Below are 27632 nucleotides of genomic sequence, written 5' to 3' on the forward strand. Positions count from 1 at the left end.
CAATCTTTCAATATTGGATAATTGCGAAAACAATTATCAAGACATTTGGTCACATCCTTCACTAAGGCACCGGTGGAGAAGTAAAAACTAAATTGTTTAGTCGCTTTTTTCGTAGTTTTAATTGTAATGGAGATGATAGAACCTAAACGAATGGCAATAAAAGAAAATAACGAGCAAGAGAGACTAATTTGGAGATGAAGATAGATAGGAAGAGATAAATAGTTGTTTTCTTAAAACTAAACTCTCACTCATTACTTCTTTTTTTATTACCACTCTATTTATTTAGATTTTATCATCTCTCTTATTCTTATGACTAGAGCTGCAAAGAATGCCGCTGACCAATTTGACTTTTTTCAGTGCCAATGCCTTGGTCAAAAATGCTATCGTTGATCTTTTGTGTATCGTGATAACTGCATTCCCCCTTTTCATGATTTGATTATTAGGATATAAACGTGAATTTGTGAAAAAGTTTAAATTATTTTATCCAATAGACAAAAATGTTAGGATATAAATGTGAAATTATGAAAAGTTTGAATTATTTCATCCAATAGACCAAAAATATAACTAATTAAAAAATAAGAAAAAGTCATGTGGGATGACAGGTGGCATTTTCAAATTCTGATCAAAATTGATTTAGGCTCATGGATAAAATGATGATAAATCATAAAGATTTGGTTTAGTTATTAAAAATTGAAAGTTAAGGATACAAACGTGAATTTACCGAAATGTTTGGATTATTTTGGTTAATAGGCCTAATAACAAATAATAAATACAATTTTCTTGGTTTAGGAACAAACTTTATGAATAGATCCCTAACTTCCTATTAAACTTGATTCATTTCAGCTTGTTGAAGGTTCTCTTTTCTATCCATATCAGACTTATTTTAAGCCATGTCTGCTCTAATCCTTGCTTATCCCTCCTCTTGTATTTGAAGGAACTCTCATTCAATCATCTAAATTGTGAATGTTACCCAGGTTTTAATTTTTTATGAAATCCTAGGATGGGATATGGAAGGATATAACCAACAAACTTTCTTAAGAAAAGGTAATAGACAGAATAAAAATGCTCTTAAGGATAGTGGTTAAGACTTGAGAACATTCAAATTTAAATGAAAAAAAAAAAAAAAAAAAAACTAATTACAACTCAACTCAGCTGCAATCGTAATTCGTAATTATACTAAGGTTTGCAAAACGTAACATTTCCTTCAATCTGATAAATTTTAGGCTAAAAATTTCAAGAAAATCTATGATGGATCTTTCTTAAACACTTCATCTACTCCAATTTGTTGTCTTCTATCCTACTTTTCGATCTTATAATTTATATTTGTTCAAATTTTACATCAATGCATTGACCAACCTTAAACTACATGGTCTAACTATCTCGATCCACCCCCTATTATGACTAAGGATTAAAGTAGTGGATTAGTCTACAGTCAGTTGTAACACCCCCACCTTCTCCTACTATAATCATTCCTTCTCCATTCTTTTCTTGTGTTTCATGTATCCTATTATATGTGTCTGCCATACCCATTTTGTGAATGTCATTTCATCAACATGCACTGCCATACACCATAGCAAACAAATCTGTGATCATGTCAGTTTCTCCTCCAAATCAGTAAGTTTTTATGACCACAATAATCATTGTAATCTCTTCCTCTCCTCTCTTTGTTGGACCTGGCAAGGCAGCAGATCCTCTATTTCTTTTGCTTCTTTTATTTTAAATTTTTCTTTCTTTTATTCTCTCCTTCTCTCTCTACTCTTCTTTTCTTCTTCTACTACCTTTTTACTATGGCAGCAGCTTTTTGTTTGTTTATAACAGCAGCATGTTTATTGCTTATTGCAATTATAGATGGGTGTTCTAGAGCGTGAGTGTGTGTGTGTAACTATGTATAAACTTTGGCTATGGCGCCTTGCTTCAAAAGGCCTGCGCCTCCTCTCACCTCTTGCCTGAGACCATTGGGTATCCTATCGTCTTAGTATCACCTCTCGCGTTAGTAACATTGTTCAAGTGCCTACGTCAGGCACAAAAAGAGGTACATGCATCATCTACAGGTGAGTAGCTTCACCTCGTAACCTCGTTTTGAATCTATTTCAGTTTGATTAGAATTTGACCTTACTATCAAGCTACGAATGATAATAGAAACTCTTACAGCTAATTGTTATACATACTAATATATCAATAGTCGTTGATCAATAGTATTAAGAATAATTCTTATTAAAATATAATGAGTAATAAAAGCACATAGAAAGAAAATATGTTGGTGAATATTTAGCCTATCCAGCAAATTTTAGTCGGAAAAAATTTCAAAGCACCTGAATATCACGTATCAGAAGTAATGTAGCAAGAGATCTGGAATCAGCTTGAATGGCTGAATCTTCCACCGACTCATCAGCCAAAATTAAGATCTGTACACCAGCCATAACAAAAAAATCTACCTATGAAACATAATAAAATTTAAGCACAATTTTCATACTGCATATATCCACAATTTTTCAATTTATTTTTGAATGTTATGTGACTCACTGAATCAAAAGACTCCAAGGGAAGACTCTCCAGGTGACGCCGTATAACCGCGTTCCCCTCTCGATTAACCAAAGATATATTCGCCAACCTGCTTACGTCCAGGCCACCATCAATAAGCTTCTTTTCCCTCTCATTTTCAGGAACATCATTGAACATCCAGAGCTCTGAACCAGGTGCTAGAAAGGCATCTAATACCTAGAGAAAATAAATCAGTTCAAGCAACATTAATCTTGTGGAGTAAAAGAAAAGAGATTACATGAGCAAACTATTCATTTTCCTTAAAAAGCATGTAAACAGAGAAACATAGGGTACATGGAAAATATTGTAACTGAGGCTCCATTTTGTTACACAGAAAAATTAGTTTGGTTACATTGCTATAAATCAGTGGACAATTATTTTCTAGCGTGCAGAACAACATAGGAAACTCCTAATTTTCTTTGACTAAGGAAGACTATGAACATGTTTGATCCAACAAGGACCGGATAAAACATTAACATCAAAACGTTTTTGCTAAAGGCCTGCCAATGCTGGGCAAAGATGATCAACAACAGCTGGAACATTAGCTATGCGCTTTTATAGTTCTTTTATAGGATTGTGACAGTCCAGGAAATAAACTAGATTCTGTTTAACTGGGAAACATTTTCCTTTGACCATTTTTCCTAAGCACTGCAAACACAAGAAGAAGGCATAACGCTTTCTAGGAAAAAAATCCATAAAATAGACAGCTCCCGAGAGCAAAATTGAGTATTAATACAGAGGAATTCTGAGATATCTATAACCATTTTGTTGCACCCAAGAAGTGTTGGGAGTATGATTGTGGAATCCTTGTAACATTACCATAATCATATCTTCCATATCTCGTCGCCAACCACAAAAAAGTATCCTTTCTGCAGACTTTGGAACAATGAAGTCTTTGGGTAGACTTCCTCTCCATACCTGCAGCATTCAGGTGAAGAAAAGAAAGAATTAGGGGCTTCATGGAAAGAACTTACCACAATCATATCATCTACGTCCCTCCTCCATCCACAAAGTAGAATCTTCTGTGGCTTTCTTGCTGGTCGGGCAATGCGAATGAATGATGCTTCATTAACCTGAATGATGAAATTGATTGCATTATAAGTTTCTTACTAATAGCATGTGCCACTTGAATTCCACTGAAGGCTCATCCAAATGTGTGCACAAACTGGAAATCTGGAACAGATTCCTTTACCATGAATGAGTGGCCTGACTGTGACTTACTGTTTTCCCCTTTACTGATTTTATAAGGACATTTACATCATATCAAAAGTCAACAATATCCTTTATGATACTTTAGCATGCAGAAATAAGAACTACCATCTATAAGATGAAACATCTCCATAGTGCAGATCCCAAGAGTATGGCAGCACCAAAGCAGCCACTAGCCACACAGATGCAAAAATGAATCACAAAACATATAATGAGCAGAGACTTTAGGCATGTGTAGCCAATGACATATTTCATACAGCCAGAAAGCAAGCACATATAGCCAATAATTCATATTCACATTGCAAAATGTCAATACATGCACCTAAAGTGGATATCATATATGCATTTGTGCATGTACGTGTATGCGCATGTACAGTGAGAGAACTGATGACCCGACATGCTTTGTGTTGAATCCCACATCGGTTGTGAAAAGGGGTAATGTGCCCTTTATATGGGCCAAAGGCAGTTCTCCCTATTGAGCTAGCTTTTAGGGTGAACCGTGAATTAGGCCTGATCCAAATTTAACATGGTATCAGAGCCTCTCCATCTGATGTTGGGTTTTCCATAAATATGTCACGCACCAGTAAAATTCTGGGCGTGAGGGGGTGTGTTTAATCCCACATCGGTTGTAAAAAGGGGTAATGTGCCCCTTATATGAGCCATAGGCAATCCTCCCCCTTGAGCTAGCTTTTGAGGTGAGTTAGGCCTGACCCAAATTTAACATGGTATCAGAGCCTCCCCAACCGATGTTGGGCCTCTCACAAATATGTCACGCACCAATAAAATTCTGGGCGTGAGGGGGTGTTGAATCCCACATCGGTTGTGGAAAGGGGTAATGTGCCCCTTATATGGGTCATAGGCAGTCCTCTCCCTTAAGCTAGCTTTTGGGGTGAATTAGGCCTGACCCAAATTTAACACTTTGCAAAGCTTTTTGCTCTACAATACTGCATTGTAACCAAATAATGTTCCAGACAATAAACATGCACAAGATGTGAACAATAGGCCTCATACTAAAAGACAACGTGATGAATCATTCGCATAGAGTATCAACATGACCAAGAAATTTTTTCCTAGTTTCATGAAGAAGGGGACAAATTGTGGATCAAAATCACTTTTGCTGTAAATCATGAGCTTAGTAAACAAAATGATTGCTTCAGACTGTGGTAAATGAATGCCAAGTTCCTTAGGCAATAAAAAACAAAATGCTTAATTTGTAAGGACTACAAAATGCTCAACTATTTCATGGCAAGCCCCATGACTTGTCTTAGCTAGCATCTTAAAGATTTCTTGTCAATATACATACCAATTTGCTTCTCTCTCTCTCTTTTTAAACTTTTAACTCCTATAAATGCAATTTGTTTTGTGTAGGACATAAGTCTGACTTCTTTTCCTGGGACGCAAAGGCCATGGTGAAGCAAACCTATTGCATATAACATGTAGGATTGAAAAACAAAGATAATTTTGCTAAATTTTCTTTTGCTGAGTGGTGAATTATAGGTAAACTCTCCTAGTATCCAAACCAATAGGACCACAGAATAAACAGAATATAAGCTTTGCAAAAAAAAAAACAAAAAAAAAGGAATTTTATTTAAAATCTACATTTTCTGAAGAAAAATGAAAGCACCATTGGTAATGTTGATGGAGCATATGTATCATCATCTTCTGCAATAACAAGCACTTCATCACCTTCTTGCAGTGTGTACGAGTCATCAGGATTCAGGATAATCTTACCACCACAGGATGCAACTTTGACCCCACAAGGTATGGCATCAGGAAAACTAATCAAGACGTCCTCAAATTGCATGCCATCCAACTTCGGCCACCTTTTTATGTAAAACTCACAATTTTCAAACCCAAGGATGTCTTCCCAGATCTGTCAGATATTGTTTATTAATGTCAAAAGTACAAAAAATGAGTAAAATACTTTACATAACAGTGATAAAAGAGCAAAACTTTGCTCAAACTAATCAACTAGGAAAATAATCCTAGCTCTGATTCTTGTACAAGCAAATATAGCATTAGGGTTAGACTTGCCACAATTGACCTGTGCAAGTCCTGGCTGCCGTGCACATTGAATCATCAAGCGACCAATGACATCATGAGCTACAACGGTTTCAACAAGATCTCCGCCAACAAGTTTTACAAGGACCTCATTGTCAAGGTCACTGAGTTCAACCACAATATGCCCTCTCAAGCCTTCTTTCACTCCTGTCAAACTCAAAACTGTTCTTAATGCACGAGCATCACTCTACAAGAAACAATGAACTAGTTAACGGCAGCCACCTAATCCAATGTAAAACAAGAAGCACATTAATCATTTCACTCAAGTAGACCTGGTCAGCATTTCCATCTTCGGCAAGAACAATTATTGCACGGGCCTTGGAGACAGAAACCTGAAAACTTTAATGGTATTAGCAAACAAAGAGAAGCAGCAGATAGAATAATGTTTAATAATTAATCATAAGGTAGAAGTCCACCACATTGCACAGCTGATGCGAAAGAAAACTACTTGCAACAACTGTATGAATGCAAGGAAGCAAACACAGGCAAGTTTCATCATGACACTGGAAATGTTGGAAGGAAGATAAGGATAATGCTAGTATACACAAGTAAACAAGAACTAGAGGATTGCCCACATAAAGCAAATAACAGGAAGGTTAAGATAAGATTTGATAAGAGAACCACATGTGTTTGCCATCAGGGCAGAAATGACAATAAATGATATATGCAACCTTCAAGAGTAAGTTAGAAAATTATATATTAATTTAGCGATGGTAACTGCCACACCACACACTATGCAAAATTCATTATGCATCCACTTGAAACAAATAAAAATTAATTATCCTGAAACTGAACAAAAACAGATATTGGGCTTGTTCCGAGTTTGATGTCATTTCATGTCAAGTAAAATCATCGATTCAGATTCAGTCAAGTTCAACTGTTCAAGAAGGTAATTCACCATGCTAAAACTTTTTAAATAGTGCATTCAGTGAATTTCAGTTACAATAATAAACACATGAAGCATACCTTTTTGAGGTCAGCAAGGATCAGAGGACTTCCACTTCTGCATATGACTTTAGTTCCTTTGAAATCAAACTCCATTTTAGCAATGTCAATTTCCATCTCCTCTTTGTCTCGTTCAGCCATCACCACAACAATTCCTCCACCCAAACTCTCATTGGCTATGGCAAGCTGGTTCAATAGTGATCCCTTTTGACAACCACACCATTGGCAGCCAGGAGAAAACATTTACAAAGGATGCCATCAGAACCAAACTTTATTAATATTGCCTCCTAACTTTGTATCCAGACACTTTTAGAATTTCAATCTATATTCTGATCTCAAGGAGTACCATGTTTAAAGAAATATAGAGAACAGCATCGCCCATAAGTGAGCATTATTCAGTTGCAACAGAAGTCAAATTAAGGCTTTTTTGGAACCAGACCAATTTGGAAGAACAAGAACCTTTTTCTCTTTCATTAAATAACAAGAACCCAGAAATATTTGGAACCTGGCTGGGGTGGTGCAATATTTGAGGAGATCAATAGTGATGACTCGGTCAGATATTGTTTTTGCCATAAGTGTGGTCCGCTAGTTCATGTCTGCACCTACAATGAAATAATGGGCCGCCCTAGAACAAATTTTATGTTATCTAAAAGGGATTCCTAGACTCAGTATACTTTACAATGATCATGAACATACTACAGTTGAGTACTTTTTAGATACTAATTGGGCAGGATCCAAAAGTGATAAAAGATCTACTAGGCTACTATATGTTTGTCAGAGGAAACTTAGTATCTTGGAAAAGTAAGAAGTAAAATGTCATATCCAATCCAGCACCAAATCAGAATACAGGGCTATGGCTCAATCCACTTGTGAGATTTTGTAGATAAATCATCTGCTAAAAGAAGTTGGTATGGATGCTACAAGCCTGCAACACCCGCAAAACTTTGTGTGATAATCAGGCTGCTCTTCACATTGACTCTAATCTTGTATACCATGAGCCAACGAAGCATATTGAAATTGATTGTCATTTTATTCGTAAAAAGATTCAAGAGAATTTAATTTCAACCAGACAGGAGAGCAATTGGGTGATTTACTCACCAAGACATTAAATGGTCCAAGAATAGAATATCTTTATAACAAACTAAGCATGATAAATATTTATGCTCCCCTTTGAAGGGGATTGTTGTAATATGAACATAATTAGTACATAATTAAAATAGATCGCAAAATCATAGGGCTAATTGATTAATAGAGAATTTTTAGAAGAGCAATTTGTTACCTTAATAAGGTCTTATAATCTGTCTATAAAACTCCTTGTTCAATAGAGAAAATACACAAATTTTCTACAAATCCATCTCACTACAACTTCTAACCATGTTTAGTTCTTTACTGGGAAGACTTATGACTTTGTCCTTGGAATTGTCATTATTTTATGAAGAATTTTGGAAAAATTTAAGAAAATTTTAGAGTATTCTTGTATTTCACCCTTAATCTTTACAATTGGTCTATATGACTATTTATACACAAAGAATTATATCTAAACAGGAAGCAAATAACCATATAATAATTACAGAGATAATTAAAGATCCTAATCAAATCAAATCATATCCCTAGAATCAGTTAGGATCAGCAAATAAGTCAATACTCCCCCTCAAGTTGGTACAAAGATGTCGCACATGCCCAACTTGCAAATCAGATTATGGTAGATCTTGTTGTTGAGCCCTTTAGTAAACACATCCACAAGTTGCCCAGTAGAAATCACATGAACTAGACTCAAGACACCGTCTGTTAATTTTTCTTTAATGAAGTGTCGATCAATTTCAAAGTTCTTCATCCGGTCATGTTGGACTAGATTTTGTGCTATACTTATAGTAGCTTTATTGTCACAATACAAAATTATCTTGTCTCTCTCGAGCAACCTCAACTCTTCCAATAACTTCTATAACCATAAGAGTTCACATACACCTTGGGCCATTGCTCTGTATTCTGCTTCAGTACTTGACCGAGCAATAATACTTTGTTTTTTGCTCCTCCAGGTGACAAGGTTCCCTCCCACAACTGTGCAGTAGCTAGAGGTGGATCTCCTGTCATCAAGAAATCCTGCCCAATCTGCATCTGTAAAAGCTTCAACTCGGAGGTGACCATGTTTGGAGTAAAGAAGCCATTTTCCTGGCACAGACTTTAGGTATCTTAAGATGCGAAGTACAGCCTGCATATGAGTCTCGCGAGGGACATGCATGAATTGGCTGACTAAGCTAATAGCATAGGCTATATCCGATAGAGTGTGTGAGTGATAAATCAACCTTTCTACCAATCTCTGGTATCTTCTAATATCCACAGACTCACCAGTTCCTGCTTCTAGCTTGTGATTACTTTCAATGGGAGATTCTGTTGGTTTACACCCCATCATACCAGTTTCTTTCAAAAGATCTAGAATATACTTTCTTTGGGAGATGAAAATTCCTTTTTCTGATCTAGCCACCTCGATACCTAGGAAATATTGCAGTTTTCCTAGATCTTTGATTTCAAATTCCTGAGCCAACAACCTCTTTAGTTGAGCCATTTCCTCTTTGTCATTACCTGTCACCATTATATCATCAACATAAACAATAAGAAGGGTGATCTTACCCTTATGATGTTTGATAAACAGAGTGTGATCAGCATTGCTTTGTTGGTAACCAAAGACATCATGGCTCTGCTAAACCTGACAAACCAAGCTCTGGGAGATTGTTTTAGCCCATACAAAGCCTTTTTTAACCTATACACCTTTCCTTGTGTCTTCTCATCAGCGAATCCAGGAGGAATTTCCATGAACACTTATTCCTCTAAATCTCCATGGAGGAAAGCATTCTTCACATCAAACTGTTGCAACTCCCAGTCCAAGTTGGCTGCGCAAGATAACATAACTCTGATTGAGTTTATTTTTGCAACTGGGACAAATGTCTCTTGGTAATCCACTCCATAGGTTTGAGTGAATCCTTTAGCAACCAATCTGGCCTTATACCGTTCAATTGTGCCATCAGTTTTGTGTTTCACTATGAACACCCATTTACAACCAACGAGTTTCTTCCCAGGTGGGAGAGTGACAAGCTCCCAGGTCTCATTTTTAGCTAATGCTTTCATCTCTTCAATCATTGCTTCCTTCCATTTAGGATCTGCAAGAGCTTTCTTCTAATTTTGTGGAATAGACAGAGAAAATAGACAAGGCAAAGGTTCTATAGGAAGGAGACAAGGATTCATAAGAAACAAAGTTAGAAATAGGGTGTTTAGTACAAGATCTGACCCCTTTTCTTTGTGCAATAGGTTTATCTAAGTCATTGGAGCATTCAAGAGTTGTGGGTAACCCACCAGAAGAAGATTCTTGACTCTAAGTGGACTGCATAATGGCTTCTTCTGCCTTGTCTCTCCTCGAATACCTTCTCAAATCTGGCTTGTCCAAACGACCAATTCTCTCTTCCAGATTGGACATCTCCCCCTGTCTACTAGAACTCAAACTTTCTAGTTGAACCATATCATTCAGAATCACAGAATTCGGGATCACCTCTTCTTACTCATTATTCTCCCCCTGAAGAGGTGAGTGGGTGGCACTGAAGTAGGGTTCAATTTCTCAGAAGGTAACATCCATATTGACTAAGTATTTCCTAAAGGGAGGATGATAACACTTGTATCCCTTCTGTGTTGGAGAATACCCAACAAATAAACATTTAAGGGCCTTGGGATCCAATTTCCCTGCCGTCCTAATATGGACAAAGCAAACACACCCAAATACTTTTAGTGGAACAACATATGAATTCTTCCCTTGTAAAACCGCCAAAAGACTCATAAAGTCAAAAGTCTTGAGAGGCATTCCATTGATAAGATAAGCAGATGCAAGAATTGCATCTCCCCAATATGCTTTGGGTAGATTCATGGTGAACATAAGAGATCGAGCTACCTCCAATAGATGCCTATTTTTCCTTTCAGCAGCGCCATTTTGAGAACTAGTATAAGGACAACTAGTCTGGTGAACTATCCCATTACTCTCCAAATAAGCAAAAAAGCTACTATCCATGTATTCTCTTCCATTGTTAGTTCTCAAAATTTTCACCTTAATATCAAATTGAGTACAAACCATCTTATGAAAGGATTGAAAACAAGAAAAGACATCACTTCTAGCTTTAATCAAATAGACCCAAGTCATTTGAGTGCAACAATCAATAAAGGTGACAAACCATCGATTACCAGACAAGGAAACAGTTTGAGTAAGCCTCTAAACATCAGAATGAATAGTCACAAAAAGAATTTGACTTTTATTATAACTCAAAGGATAGGATGTCCTAGTGTGTTTAACATACTCACGAGCATCACAAAATAGAGAACCAAACTGAGTTCTAGCAAATAAATTAGGATAAAGTTTTTCTAAGACAAAAAATGATGGATGCCCTAACTGCCTATGCAACTGTATTATTTCCTGATTGACATTCTTATTTTCTCCAAAACAGGCTTAAGATGTCGAAGAACCTGGATCACCCTCTAACATGTATAAGCCATCATGCAACCTATCAATGTTAATCCTCTTTCCTGTGCGAAAATCCTGAATAACACAATGATCAGGAAAGAATTCAATTTTACAATTAAGGGCATTGGTGATAGCACTGACAAATAAAAAGTTGACAGGAAAGTGGGGAATATAGAGGACAAATGATAATTTAATATTGGATATGCAAATAACAGAACCTGTTCCGGATATGGGAGTAAAAGAGCCATCAGCAATTCTGACACTATTTTTGGTTAGAGAAGGAAAATAATTGAGAAAGCCTTTAAAAGAGCCTGTCATGTGTCTATTCGCACCAGAATCGATAATCCATGGAATATTATTAAGAGAGGAAGCATTACCTGACTTTACAAAGTTAGATGTGGCACTGGAGGATGAGTAATCAAAGTTAGGAATCGAGACTCTTTTACCTTCTGCCATGGTAAAGGTTTATGAATTGTGACAGAATAGGAGGTATCGAAGGTTGTACACACAAGAGAGCCCAATCGATTCACCAAAAGACCGGGTAGCAGCACGGGAAGACCGGAAAGATAGTCAGAATCGTCGCCGGAGTGATCGGAGCGGCGAAGCAACGTCAAGCAATGGGTCACGCGCCGAGAAATGATGGGTCACGCACTGGGAAAGGGAGGCGTGTGAGCCTCACGCACAGGTTTTTCCGGCGTCGGAGCTGAGCGATCGGCTGGCGACAGTCCGGTAATTCTCCTAGTGTCGACGGTGAGAGGAGGAAAGGCTCCTAGATGGGTTAGTACCAAAAAGGTAGTTCTAGGGTTTTGAAACCTTAAAGAGGAAAAATTGAATTTGAGCCCTAAAATCAGGAAAAGGCTCTGATACCATGAAGAATTTTGGAAAAATTTAGAGTATTATTGTATTTCACTCTTAATCTCTACAATTGGTCTATATGACTATTTATACACAAAGAATTATATCTAAACAGAAAGCAAATAATCAAATAATAATTACAGAGATAATTAAGGATCCTAATCAAATCAAATCATGCCCCCTAGAATCAGTTAGGATCAGCAAATAAGTCAACATTTTACAAATCCATAACTGCATTTTGAGGAACTCATTGAAAGGTCTTGTTTCTACATTACTAATAGGAAAGAATTATAGATCATGGAGCAAGGACATGAAAATAGCACTCGATGCTAAGGATAAGCTAGCATTTGTTAATGGAAAGATTGTAGCACTAGAAGAAGGAAATAAAGATTACGAAGAATAGAGAAGATGTGATAGATGACGGCCTCCTGGTTTCTGAATACGATCAATAAGGAACTAGTGGGAGGATTCTATACACAACATCAGCTCACACACTGTGGGAAGAATTATTGGAGAGGTTTGGAGAAAGTAATGGGTCGTCGATTTATAAATCAAAAGGAAGATTTCTTCAATGCTGCAGCAAGGCATGTCTGTTGCTGTTGCTGGTTAGGGTTCTACACCAAACTGATGCAGTTATGGGATAATGATAGGTTGATGCAATTCCTCATGGGTATCAATGATACATATGACCAAGTGCAAAATTAAATCCTCTTGCTAAATCCTTTGACTACTGTTAGCAAAGCCTAACCTATGATTCTAAGAGTCGAGGCTTAAAGAGAGGTGCATATGAATATCTTAGGAACTATTAAATTAGTTACTCTAACTGTCAAGCCACAAAAACAAAAACAAAATAAGTATAGGAAATATGATCCTAGGAAAGGTCATTGTGATTATTGTAATATGTATGGCCACACGAGCTAGATGCTTTAAACTCATAGGGTATCCATAGTGGTTCAAGAGGAAAAACAAGAATCAACATCAAAGCTTGCAGAATTAGAATGCAAAGGCAAATTTTGTTGCATAGGTAGAAATCAAAATAGATCCAGTGGATAATTTTGGGTTAGTCACCTCTGGAAAATGGAACTATTACTGCAAACTTTAACGAGCTAAGTTCCAAATTGGAGAGTTTGCGATTGGAAATGCAGGGATTATTGAAAGGGAAACCTATAGTAGCAGCCAATACAGTCATGACAAGTTCAGGCCCTTTAGTCATTCACCCTCATAGATTTGCTAGTGATCTCTATCCTAAGTTGGTTTGCTACGCCGGAAAGAAAAGGAAAGATTTCAATTATACGTTGGAGCCTCAAACCATATGACCTTTTATCCCAAATTACTACATGATGTCACCTATATACAAACATCTCTTATATTTGTTTACCTGATGGCCATACATATATTATAAACCAAACTGGCAGAGCACAATTACATGATTCCTTGTCTTTAACCAAAATTTTGCTTGTTCCAACATTCAAACTAAACTTGATCTCACTAACCAAATTCTTCAACCTACCAGTCTATGTTTAACCTTTTATTTATAAAAAATTAATATTAATTTCTTTATTTATATTTATATATTTTTTTTATTTTTTCATTATATACATTATATTATTAATCTATATTATATATTATAATTATATTCTATATTTATATTATGTCAAATAATACAATTATTTATTTTATATATATATATAATAAATAATTGTATTCTATTATATTATATCATTACATAGTATATGTAATTTATATAATTTAGAAATTTATACATTATTTTATTATTAGTTAATATTATTTATTATATATATATACATTCTATTATATTATTCCATTACATAGTATATGTAATTTATATAATTTAGAAATTTATATATAATTATTTTATTATTAGTTAATATTATTATTTAATTAATTATTAATTTTATTATTATTTAATTTATTTATATATATTAAAAAATTAATATTAATCTTCTATACATTATTTAGATATAATTTATCACCAACCATATTTTATACATTTTAATCTAACTAAAGAAATTAATATTTAGTTAGATTAAAATACATAAACTTTCTTTAGTTAGATTAAAATATATAAACTATAATTGGTGATACATTTAATGTATATTAACATGTATATGTAAATTATACAAAAAATTGGCTTTGTCGCCTTTTTCAAGAACGCATTGCCTCACCTCACCTCTCACCTTAATAACGCTGAATGTTACCTTATTGGATATAATTTATCCAACTAGATTGTCACCTCTTTATCTTCACAGGTAGCATGAGATACTAATGAAAGTGGAATGGTGAATCTCATGCCACGCAACAAGTGCTATTTAAACAAATACAGTAGACACTTACGTGATAAGCGCTTAGATGATATGTTCTATCATCTCGATCATGATAGTGCTATCATCTCTTAACCTGAGATGACATGGTTATCTCATATATAGATGGTTCGAATTTGATATTGCTTATATATTTGTACAATATATGAGTATATTGGCATGTGTTAGCACAAGTACAGTTGTATATGGAGATAGGTAAACAATCAAAAAGGAATTTGTTAGCCTAAGTCAAAAGCAGTAAAATTGTGTCTTAATTGTTCTTAATACATCAAGTTATTAAATAAGACGATAAGGCTCAATCAGAAAGGTGTTTCTAAGAGTAGGTTTTTACAATCAAGAATTGAAATTAAGATGTAGCGATATGATCAACGACATTTAGGATTTAACATTTACCATGACTCTAGTTAAGATCAAAATCTTGTAACAAAGATATTTTAGTGCACTATATGTATGATCAAGGTTCTAAAGAATGGGAATATTTTCATCCATTACTAATTAGGCAGTCATTGCATGCTATGCTAGGGTTTAAACATAACTTATGAAAGCCAATAGTGAATTGGAAATTTCACTCTAAATATAATAGAAATGGTATAAATATCATTATATTGATACTCTCATTGCATATTAGTTATGGACCTAAAAATCACACAAAACAAAACTACTCTTAGCAAGTAGTACCAATTTATTCATTGATTAAAGAGTTTAATTAATTGAATTAATGATATTTATAGAAACACCCCTTTTATTAATGATATTTATAGTTAATCGAGTCAGAAGTTATTAACCTTTCAATGAAATTCTCAAAATGCAAGGACTAACTTGCAAATAATGGCAGTATATAAGTATGCTTTCTTACTAATTAGGTCAAAATGTCCACGTGGGTCCCCTATTTAGTAACAAAAAAATGACATATTATTTACAAGAATTCTGGAATTAAGATTTATATGTTTCAATTAAAACACAAAAAATTAAAATGTTTGATTACTATTGTAATTTGGAAGATAATAAATTGAGATAATCCACATCAACTTCGCAAATCACAAATCTTGTGTTCGTATGCCTGTGATTCATGTTGTGCATCAAACACTCGGCAACTTTAGATTTAAATTCCAAACATTTTATACCAATGTTTTAAATTTATCTAATTTAATCTTGTGCAAGTGTGAACTAATGACCATTTATGAAACAAATTCAGAAAATGTTTCACATGAAGAAGAAAGAAATCAAACAAGTTTGACATAGGTAGGGCATGAAATCAGTTTCTCACCAGTTTATCACTCCATCCAAGAATCAGGGTGTGGTTTTGCTCAACTACCTCACTTCTTCCTTTCCGCAAGGAATCAAATTTCTCAGAAATTGCATCAGACACAAGTCCCAGCATCATTGCAAAAATAAGCATCCCACCAAAGCTAATTGAAACAGAAACTAGTCTTGGACCAATACCCTCAGAGTTAGCATGGTTGCCTGAATCAGCTACGTATGTCCAAGATAACCAAAGACAATCAGCCAAACCATCATCTGTCACGCCAAAAAGTGCTAAACCACCAAGACAGATAAGTAATAGAGTAGCAACCAACAATGCAAGTGGCTTGGCATATGGATGGACTGATAAAAAGACATCCACCCAATATTCAATCTGTTTGTTCAGAGATGCTTCTTCGGAAACATTATCTGATGATTTTGATTTAGATACAAAATCAACGTATTTGTAAATAAGAACAGGAATGGATAAAAGAGTAAGTGAGAAAACAAGAGCCAATCTTTTTAAGCCATTCGCATGCTGATCATCAATCTCCAGTGAAATGGATTCAAGATTATCTACTTGAGATGATAAATTGCATGCTCTTAACCTAAAATTGAGTTTTGAATTTTGGTTCTGCAAGCAGAAAATAAGGTTCTATTAACAATGTAACAAATGGTAAAACAAGCAACAAAGCTAAACCATTTTCGATTCAAAGCTTGAGTTGAAATCATTTACCTGCAAATCAATAACTTGATTGTGTAAAGTGAAATTCTTGTGCACCAAAGAGGCAAGAGATATGATCACAATCTGCAACAACCAAACAGCTTCCACTTTATCAAAATTCACTAAACACTCGTCACATATACCCACCTACATATAGAAAGAGATAACACGGACTAACCGCCGCTGAAATGGCCATACGCCACCGGGCTCTAATCCGATGGCCCGAAAACCCGGCAGTCCTCTCACAGAACGATGCCCTTTCTCCCGAAATGGCAGCATCATCCTGTTCTTGTTTTGATGAGTTATCAGAACGGCGGGGGAACTCGACTCGTTGGCGTCGAAGCCTAGCATACTTAGCATCTCTATAAGAAGTGGAAGTGGAAGTGGAAGTGGAGGACGAAGCGGGCAAAGCAAACGAGGACGTTTTGGGGAAATTGGAATCGAATGGTCTGTGATGAGAGATCCTCGGTGTGGTGGAGAATCTACGACGGTATTTATTGGTTTTGGGAGGAGATTGGTGGATGAAGGAAGGCGAAGGGAAGAACCAGTCCCTGCTGAAGGAGGGAGGTGGTGATGAATCCTGCTCTAAGGACATAATTAGCGGGTGGATTTGGGATCTGTTTAAGCCTACTTTAGACTTATTTTTCGGAGTTTGACTTTTACCAACTTTATGTTTATGAAATTTTTATTTTTTCCTTTCAAACAATTTTTCTTTTTTTATGCTGGAAGTGTCTTTGCGCCGCCAAGACAACCTATCTCTCTCTCTTTGTTAATGATCTTGACATGAATATGAATAATTTGGAGAGGCCAGTTTTAAGGAGAAGGGCAATGAATGAATAAAAGCAAGATTTTGAGGGCTGACGTATATGTGAAGAAGAATTGATCCCTATTTGAGTTGACGATGTGTACAAGGGAATAAAAGCTACGGAAGACGACGTGACAAAGAGAATGAAAAGGAAGGTGATTAGATTTTATTTTTATTATTTATGGAGTAAAATGTAATTTAACTTTTTTAATTTAATAAAATGTCTATTTTAATTTTAATATTTTTAAAATTTTATAATTTAATTTGACAATAAAAAAAATTATAATTTAAATTTTATCGTTAAAATTAGAGTTAATTTATCATTAATTTTTATAAAAAATATCAAAATATTCTTAGAGATGAAACAATTTAATGAGCCTTTTTATGACCGACAACTTTTTTATTACGGTCGATTGTCATCGGTCTAGAAATCGGAGGGATGTACAACACTTAAATTTTCATCAGTGGCTTATTTTAATATCACCTCTCATGTAATTTTCGGAATCATGAATAATGAAATTGAAATCTATTTCGATTCCGACTACAAAAACAACTAATTTGGTGTCCATTTTGTATTAATATTTTATCGAGCCATGTTGTCGACTGTCGCACGACGTCAATGTGTATCGATATGGCCCACCGTCAAGCTTGATTGAGCTTGGACTGAGCGACCGAGCAATCTAAGCTCAAGCAGGCTGGGTTGCGACTCAGCCAGCACACACAAACTTGAACAGCCCAAATTTTTTTTAATTTTTTAATTTAAAAATACAGAATAATTTAATTCATGAAATTTAATCAATTCAAACTAACAAATTTAATTAAATAATTATATTTAATTATTAAGTTAATGACAAAAAGCATGTATTTTTAATTTTGTTGTAATTATATTTTATATATTTTTATTAATTAAAATTTAATTTTTTAAAATTATTCTAATTATATTTTCTCATTATTTATACTCTTAAAAAATTAACATAATTATATCTTTTCTTTATTTATACTCTTAAAAAAATAACAAAATTGTCATTTCATATCACCACACCACTATGTGAGTAAAGTTTATAATTAATCGCAAAAAAACATATGTATTTTACTTTTATTATAATTGTAACCTATATTTTTACTTTTTATCAATTAAACTTTATTTTTTATTTAATTAAATGCACTTTACCATTACTATATAGTTAAAATTTTATAAAATTATTAAATTATTATTTTTTATTATTAAATATATTTTAAAATTACTATTTATATTATTATTTATTTTTAAAAATTTTATCAATAATTTTATAATAATAATTTATTTTGATCTTATTTTAACTAAAATTATTATCAACTGTTTTTTTTTTCTAATATACTTTCTATTTAGCATTATTTTTAAATATTTAATTATTTAATCTGACTTAATTAAATAGCTAAAAATATATATAATTTATTTAAAATTTTAAATTCAATTTTCATTTCTCCTTATTAAAAAAATATTAATAAAATAAATAATTATCAAAAAATTCTATACTTTTAATTTTGTTATAATCCTATCCTAAACTTTTAAATTATTATTAATTTTATCATAACATTTACTGACATGGCATACTACATAACATATTATATGGTATCGACATAGTGGGTGTTGTGGCAATTATGTTAATTTTTAATGGCACAAATAACAGTAAAATATAATTGGAACAATTTTAAAATTTAAATTTTAGTTGATGAAAAAATATAAAATATAATTGTAATAAAATCAAAAATATAATTTTTTTTTACGGTTGACTCTTATTTTTTTTTAACAAATAAATAATCATTTTATAGTAAATTATACATTCTAAATTCTAATTTTATCTTTATCTTCTTTAGTTTTTATATTTAGTTTGAATAAATACTAATTAAATTTTTTATATCTCTATTATAAATGTAATATCTCAATTCAATTATTTTATTTATATTTTTTAATTTTTAAAAAGTTAAAAATTAGTCATATTTTTTTTACCTGCAATATATTTTACAGATACATTATTTTATTTTTCTATAATTATTTCAAGTGTAAAAATTTTTCAATTTATATAAAATTAAAATTAGTCACATTCATAAAAAAAGTTAAATTAATATGTATAAATTATTTTAATTTTTAATTTGTGCAAAATTTAAAAATAGTCACGTTTTTTAAAAGAGTTAAAATAATATATAAAATATATTTTAATTTTTAATTTTTACAAAATTAATTTAGTCATATTTCTAAAAATAATTAAAATGATATGAAGAAATTATTTTAATATTTTTAATTTTTGAAAAATTAAAATTAAGTTTTTTTTTTAATTTACAAAATTTAAAAGTGTATAATTATAAACTAAATTAGATATTTTTTGCTTCGTTATTATTTAAAATGTAATTTCTAAATTTAATTATTTTATTTTCATATAATTTTGTATGATATTTTTAATTTATATTTTTAATTATATTTTTATTATATTAGAAAATTTGTATTTGAAATCTAAATAATATTTTATTGTATTTTATAATTAGTATACTATTAATTAATAAATTAATTTTAATAGTTGATATAATATGGAATTAGTAGATGATTTAAATGATTGACTATTGGTTAACCAATAAAAAGATACATAATTTGGATTGGTACCATTTGGACAATATGAATGGAACATCATGCCTTTTGAATTAAAAAATGCACCAAGTGAATTTCAAAAAATAATGAATGACATCTTTAACCCATATGATTTTATTATTACATATATAGATGATGTTTTAATTTTTAGTCAAGATATTTCTCAACATATTAAACATTTACAAATTTTTTATAATGCCATAAAAAGGAATGGATTAGTATTATCCAAACCAAAAATGAAAATATTCCAAACAAAAATTAGATTTTTAGGACATGAAATCTATCAAAATACAATAATACCAATTCAACGAAATATAGAATTTGCAGACAAATTCTCAGATGAAATTAAAAACAAAAATTAATTACAAAGGTTTTTAGGATCTCTAAACTACATCTCTGATTTCTATCCAAAATTAAGAATTTTTTGCAAATCACTATATAATAGGTTAAAAACAAATCCTAAGCCATGGAGTAATGAACATACAAAAATAGTTCAAGAAATTAAAAAATATGTAAAGAATTTACCATGTTTAAATATTTGTAATCCAAAATTTTCAAAAATAGTAGAAACAGACGCTTCTGATCTAGGATATGGAGGTATACTCAAACAAAAGATAAATGATAAAGATTGTATTATAAGATATTATTCAGGATTTTGGAATCCAACACAAGAAAAATATTCTACAATAAAAAAGGAAATTTTAGCCATAGTTTTATGTGTTACTAAATTTCAAAGTGATTTATTAAACCAAAAGTTTACTATTAGAGTAGATTGCAAAGCAGCTAAAGATGTGTTAACAAAAGATGTAAAAAATCTAACAGCCAAACATATATTTGCAAGATGGCAAGCTTTTTTATCTATATTTGATTTTGAGATTACTCATATTAAAGGAACTAATAATTCTATTGCAGATTTCCTGACTCGAGAATTCTTACAAGGCAAATAATGTACAAAAGAAAAGATACTGAAAAGATATCTTTGAGATCTCAGACAAATATTACTAAGACCAATTTGACAAATTTACAATTATTTACTTCTGGACAATCTTCTGTTCCTAGACCAATTTTTACTAGTACTGCAAGTATTATGCAGATACCAATGGATCATTTATCAAGTGCTCTAGTTCTGCAACCAAGTTACCCAAGACCCAGATCATCAAGGCCCAACTTTACTTCACTTAACAAATTCAGCCCATTACAATCCCCCACAAGATTAATAGAACCAGTAACACCATCCACCTTTAAGCAAGCTGTTACAGGCCCATCTACTTCAAGCCCAATAACTTCACAAGAATTGGCTCAATCAGAATATAAATATAAACCTATTGAAGACTATGTACTCACTATAGAACCTGAATATTGGGCCCAAAATCCCAATTTAAATGTCTACCAGTTTTGTGAATCCATCTTCCCCAAAACCCATTATTATATTCCCGATAATTTCCATAAATCTCAGCAGTATTATGAAGCCATCCTCATCAACACAAACTCCATTCTTATTCATAACAATTTTGATCCAAAGTTTCCTAACAAGCTGAGATATTGCAAGGTACGTATTTTAAAAATATGGACACTTTCAGATTGGGGACAAGAGCCCCATAAGACAAAAGAAATGACTTTGACCAATGGACAAATGAGACAAATTGTTAAATACAATTATTATGATTATCAAAATGCTTAGGAAAGAACATTCCTGAAGCAAAATGACCAATTATCTGTCTCTTTCTTTTTCTTCTTTTCTGACAATTTTATTTATCCCATACCATATTGGTTCCATCAATGGTGGAATAAATTTGGTATAAGCAAAGATATTATTCTAGACCAAATCCAAAATGCACAAGACCAATTCTTTGAGAAAAACAAGTTACCAGATACTATTAATTGTTCTCCCAAATGGCTAATTTATTGCCATTACTTTCATATACCATGGATCCTTATGATAGAATACCAAATAAAAGACCAGTCTATTGACAATTTCCAAATACCAGTCCTTATCAGAAAATATAAAATCAAATGGTGGATCAAGACTGATTTACAAGCTTGTGGCCCAAAAGCCATAGAACAATTCTTTCTGAAACACCCTGAATATTGCAATACTGCAAATTTAGGTCTATCCACTATAACCAAACACGAAACCTTTTTGGCAAAGAAACAACAAATAATGTCTCAAATGGCTGCATGTACTTCAGAAGAAGAATATGAAAAATTACTAGAAGAATTAAAAGAGACAAGAAGTTCTACAGCATCACCAATTGACCTTTCTGATGAAAATGATGATTTCTTTACTCAAGTAGAAATGTAACCGACAAATAATGACCCAGACCTAACACAAAGCAGAACAGACAAATGATGACTCAACAGACAATGACATAAAGCACAACAGACAAAGTGACGCAACGATGCACTCAGTAATTGGCCGACAAAAGCATCACCGACAAAAGACAAAGGACAGCTCAAAAGAAAAAAGCATCAAGTGACGCAGCGATGCACTCAGTAATTGGCCAATAAAAGCATCACCGACAAAAGACAAAGGACAGCTCAAAAGAAAAAGCATCAAGTGACACCGACAAAAGACAAAGGACAGCTCAAAAGAAAAAGTATCAAATTGAATTGAAGAAAAATTTGAAATCCGCTTCTATAAATAGAGCTATGTATTTCATTAAGAAGGCATCGAAAAATTTCTCTGAATTTTTCTTCATGTTCTTCATGTTTCACTACCAAAGATTTATTTGTATTTCTTCTACAAATTGTAAGGAGACCATAGTTTACTACAACTTGGTCGTAGCAGTGTAATTGTATTACAAATTAATACAAAGTGAGTATTTGTATTTACATTCTGTATTATATATGAACTGATACTTGATAAGTCCGTATTGACGGCAATATTCTTTCTCTCTTCTTACTTCACTCTGACTTAACTTTGGGTAATCCAGGTTAAGGTTGCAGGAACCCTAACCATTTAAAAATATTTATCATCAAATAAGTATGCTCTGTGGTTGCATTTTTGACTGATCTTCCACATCAGAAATTGTGCTTTTATACTGTTGTGACTGTTTATTGTACTGTTGTTATTGTTGTTTATTGTACTGTTATTTGTATGTTTACTGTTTAAAACTGTTATTTGTATGTTTACTGTTTAAATCATTAACGAAGTTTCAAAAATGGTATCAGAGCCTATTGAAGTTCTATCTATTCTAATAAACTCAAATTAAAAATTTAGGGTTGAAACTGTGATCACGAAAGTCATAAGTCAGGCAGAAAGGTGTAAGACCTGCAGAACGAGTAGAGAAGGAAGTGTATGTGAAAACCCTAGAATTTTAAGATGAGTCTGTTTAGAAGAAATAGATCTTCTAGGTCCTGAAACTCAGATGAGGAACTTATAAATGATTTAAACATAACTAAAGATAATAATAGAACAATATTATCTAGAGAAAGTAATTGGAATACTAAATAATTAGCTAATTGGAAGCCACCTATAACTCCAATATCTACTATATATAAGAAAGGAATTTTAGATTTTAAATCTGCAAGAGCTATTAAAACTAAAGAAAAAGTAATACCTTTATATTCTGAAAACCAATCCATGAGTTTACTCAGTAAAAAGACAATAATAAAATATATTAATCAAGGATATAGATTTATGCATATAGGATTAGTACAAATTGCAATTAAACCATTAACAGTAGAAGGATTAAATACCAGTATGCATGTAGCTTTAAGAGATTGTAGACACATAAATTATAAAGATTCTTTGTTAGGATTATTTGAAACCAGTTTAACAAACGGACCAATATATTCAAATTGTTTTCCCAATTTTACAATATCATTAACAGATCCACACATAATGAAGATATTAACTTTAGATATATTGACACACAATTACAATATGTTAAAAGGCTCACACATTTATGAAATATTTTATAGGTTAAATTATAAAATAATGAACACAGGTTTATGTCCTAATGCAATAGACCATAATAGAGTAGAAGGCGAAACAATCTTCTGGGAAATAGATCAATCTAAAGCAAATATAACTATTCCTAAAACTATACAATGGAAAGATATAAGTTTACCTGAAAGCTGAAAATACCCAGTAAAAACAATACCAAATTTACCTTTCAAAGAAAATAAAGAATTAGATTATATTATACAAAATGAAGATGGTTCAGTAGAACTAAAATTTAAAAGAACAAATTCTTTTCGGCAAACCAATTCCACTATTTATCAACCTTCTAGACATTCTTTAGAATCCTCAAGGAGAAGACAATATAGAAATACAAACAGATACTAGTATTTCAGAGGAATCTACTGTTCCTCCATACAAAGGACCCTTTTTTGGCGAAACATCTGGTACCAAACCTCTAGAAGAAACCTTTGACCAACAAACCAAACCACAAAATACCACAAAAGGAATAAAAATCCAAGAAGGCATTTTTAGACAAGGACAATTCAGTCAACCATATGAAGATAGTGATTTTACCATAAATACTTTATCACATACCTTTCTTTTAGATAAAGACCAAATTCAAACTGACTATATGTCAGATAAAAACCGGGGGAAAAGAGACATATTTCTTAAAACCTATTCCAGAAAAGAACAAAGTATGCTCAAGAAAAAATATTTTAAATTTTGCACTCAAGTAGAAACAAATATACCATTTTTTATGTACGTAAAATATTTCCATGAAGTAAGATTAAATGTTTTAGAAAAGAAAATACATAAATGGAACAAGGTAAATAATATTGGAGAACCAAGTGACCAATATTATGAAACAGAAAGACCACCAATGAGTAGAGCATTTTTTAAAAAAGATCATGTATATAATGGTATACAACCAATTATACACACAAATAATATACAAAATAATGAAATGAAAGATATCTGCCTACAAAATAACTGGACAAATGTAACATTACATTTATTAGGAAATCAATTAGATAGAATAGAAGAAAAGATAGAACAAAATCATGAAGCCATAACAGACATAGATCATATAGAAATACCAAAGACACAATCCCCTATAGCATATAAACCCAACACTACATATGTTTCTCAAAGATATACTAATTCGAGACCATATACCATAGATCCCACGAAAAAACCAATAAATAAACCTTTCACAAAAGTGATACCTCCATCACAAAACCCCATAGATATAGTCACAATAAATCCAAAAACAGAACTAAATGATATGTCAAAATTATTACAAAAAATAATTAATGAACAAAATAAGTCTTCAAAAGCCAGCACTTCAGGAGAAATTAAAGAAGAAATTACTAACAAAGATAAAGGAAAAATTACTGTGTTAACTGAATACAATGAAACTTCTTCTTCAGATAATGAAACAATAGAGAATCCTTTAGAAGCATCAGACTCTGACAAAGACTATATCATTCCTTTGAATAATATAGAACGACAACATAATAGACAACCTGATGATTTAAAAATCTTAGATAGAAAACAAAAACAATATAATGCAAAAAATATATATGAATGGAATATTGATGAAAGGTCAGAAGTAGAAATAATACAAATTACAAAAGAAATGGTAATAGTAGGAAATATTTATAAACAAAGAGTTGGAATTACAGAAAAAGAAGCTGCAGAAAATATAATATTAGGATTTACAGGAGAATTAAGAACATGGTGGGACAAATTACTTAGTAATGAAATAAGAGAAAATATATTATCAGCCAGAAGAATTAATACAACTACAGGAGAATTAATTATTGACCCATCAACAGGACAACCACAATCTTTTATATTAACATATTTAGTATATAATATTATATCCTATTTCATAGGAGATTTAGACCTATATACTGAAAGAAATAGTGAAATTTTACAAAATTTAAAATGCAGAAAATTAGAAAATTTTAGATGGTATAAAGACAACTTCCTAAAAAGAGTTTATGCCTTAGCTGATCCAAATGCTTACCATTGGAAAGAGAAATTTCTAACAGGATTACCTAATTTATTTTCGACAAAAGTAAAAGAAACAATAGAACAAAAATTTGGACATATTTCTTATGATGATTTAACATATGGAGATTTAATAACTTGTGTAAATTTAATATGATTAAGATTGTGTAGAGATATAAAATTACAAAATAAATTAAAAACTGAAAACAGACAATCAAGAAAAGAATTAGGGAACTGGTGCGAACAATTTGGATTTGGAAGCACAAAGAAACCAAAACAAAAGAAATATAAGTCTTTTAGGACAGATAAAATTTACAAAAAATCTAATTATCATCAATATGAAAATAAAAATAACAAACAACTAAATAAGAAAAAACAATTTAGAAAAAGAAATTATAATTATAGAAAAATCAGGTCAAAAGACAAAATAACATGCTATTTATGTAATCAAAAAGGACATTTTGCTAAAGAATGCCCTGCAAGAAAAAAGATACATGAATTAAGATTAGAATTAAAAATTGACAATATTGAACAATTATTAGATAAAATAGATCAGATTAATTTATCCTCATCAGAACTAGATGATGATTACAGTAGTGACTATTCCTCAGAAACAATAGGAAGTAGTGAGCATAATTGCAAAGGAGAAATATGTGTTTGTAATAATAAAATAAATATGTTAACAGAATATAACCAAATATTAGAGCAAATAGAACAAGTGCAAGATTCTAATATAAAAAGAAAATTCTTCAAAAAATTAATAAAAATAATAAATGAAGAAATAAAACAAGGAACAGAATCACCAACAACTTTTGAAGAAATAGAACAAATGTTTAAACAAAAGAAACCAATAAAAACAATCTCTTCTATGGATTTACAGTCGGAAATAAAACAATTAAAATTAGAAGTAAGACAATTAAAACTTAGGTGTGATCAATTAGAACAAAACCAAAGCTTAGAAAAAATCAAAATAAAACCAGAAGATGTTGTTTCAGATAACGAAAGTGACAAAGAATTAAAATTTAATAATATTACTAGAATTAAATTTCAAAAATGGTATGTTAAAATTGCTTTAACAATTAAAGATTTTAAAATAGAAACAATAGCTATGCTAGATTCAGGTGCGGATATGAATTGTATAGACCAAGGAATAATCCCTAGTAAATATTTTTATAAAACTAAATAAATCCTATCAGCAGCAAATTCGACTAAAGTAAAAATAGAGTATAAAATACCTAGTGCACATATTTGTAATAATAATATTTGTTTTAAAACAAACTTTATGTTAATAAAAAATCTTAATACCCAAATAATACTAGGAAATCCTTTTTTACAAATGTTATATCCTTTTAAAGTAACACAATTAGGATTAGAAACCAACATTTTAGGACAATATATTATATTCAAATTCATATCCCCAATTACACATCATGATGTAAATTTATTTCAACAAATAAATGTAAGCAAAATAAATAATATAGAAAAGCAAATAAAATTCTTAAAAGAAGATTTGCATTCTAAAAAAATTGATGAACAATTAGATACGCCAAATCTACAACAGCAAATAAAAAACATACAAGAAAAATTTGAAAAAGATTTATGTTCTGATTTACCTACAGCTTTTTGGAATAGAAAACAACATATAGTGACACTACCTTATGAACCAGATTTTAGAGAACAAGATATTCCAACAAAAACTAGACCCATACAAATGAACCAAGAAATGCTAGAATATTGCAAAAAAGAAATCCAAGATTTATTAACAAAAAATTTAATTAGACCGAGCAAATCCCCCTGGTCTTGTGCGGCCTTTTATGTAATAAAAAATGCAGAATTAGAAAGAGGAGCACCGAGATTAGTTATA

The 27632-nt window shown here is 31.9% G+C and overlaps 1 protein-coding gene across 10 annotated transcripts in view; it reads right to left on the bottom strand.

Annotated features, from left to right (window-relative positions):
* Positions 1-17267, bottom strand: part of LOC110609158 (ion channel CASTOR) — a 36398-nt gene extending 19131 nt beyond the window's left edge. For 2 of the 10 annotated variants that reach the window (XM_021748529.2, XM_043951405.1), the window contains exons 1-10: positions 16596-17265; positions 16430-16501; positions 15719-16327; positions 6778-6960; positions 6084-6143; positions 5795-5998; positions 5375-5623; positions 3516-3614; positions 2524-2718; positions 2313-2435 (exon numbers count right to left, since the gene is read on the bottom strand). In XM_021748529.2, coding sequence (XP_021604221.1) covers positions 2313-2435; positions 2524-2718; positions 3516-3614; positions 5375-5623; positions 5795-5998; positions 6084-6143; positions 6778-6960; positions 15719-16327; positions 16430-16501; positions 16596-17012 — 2211 coding nt within the window. In that variant the 5' untranslated portion in view covers positions 17013-17265. Of the gene's footprint in view, positions 1-2312; positions 2436-2523; positions 2719-3360; positions 3460-3515; positions 3615-5374; positions 5624-5794; positions 5999-6083; positions 6144-6777; positions 6961-15718; positions 16328-16429; positions 16502-16595 lie in introns of all 10 variants that reach the window. The other 8 variants (XM_021748531.2, XM_043951408.1, XM_021748533.2 and 5 more) reach the window with 7 other exon arrangements.
* Positions 17268-27632: the final 10365 nt, after the last annotated feature.

The sequence above is a fragment of the Manihot esculenta genome, chromosome 2 (assembly GCF_001659605.2).
Source record: "Manihot esculenta cultivar AM560-2 chromosome 2, M.esculenta_v8, whole genome shotgun sequence".
Lineage (NCBI taxonomy): Eukaryota > Viridiplantae > Streptophyta > Magnoliopsida > Malpighiales > Euphorbiaceae > Manihot > Manihot esculenta.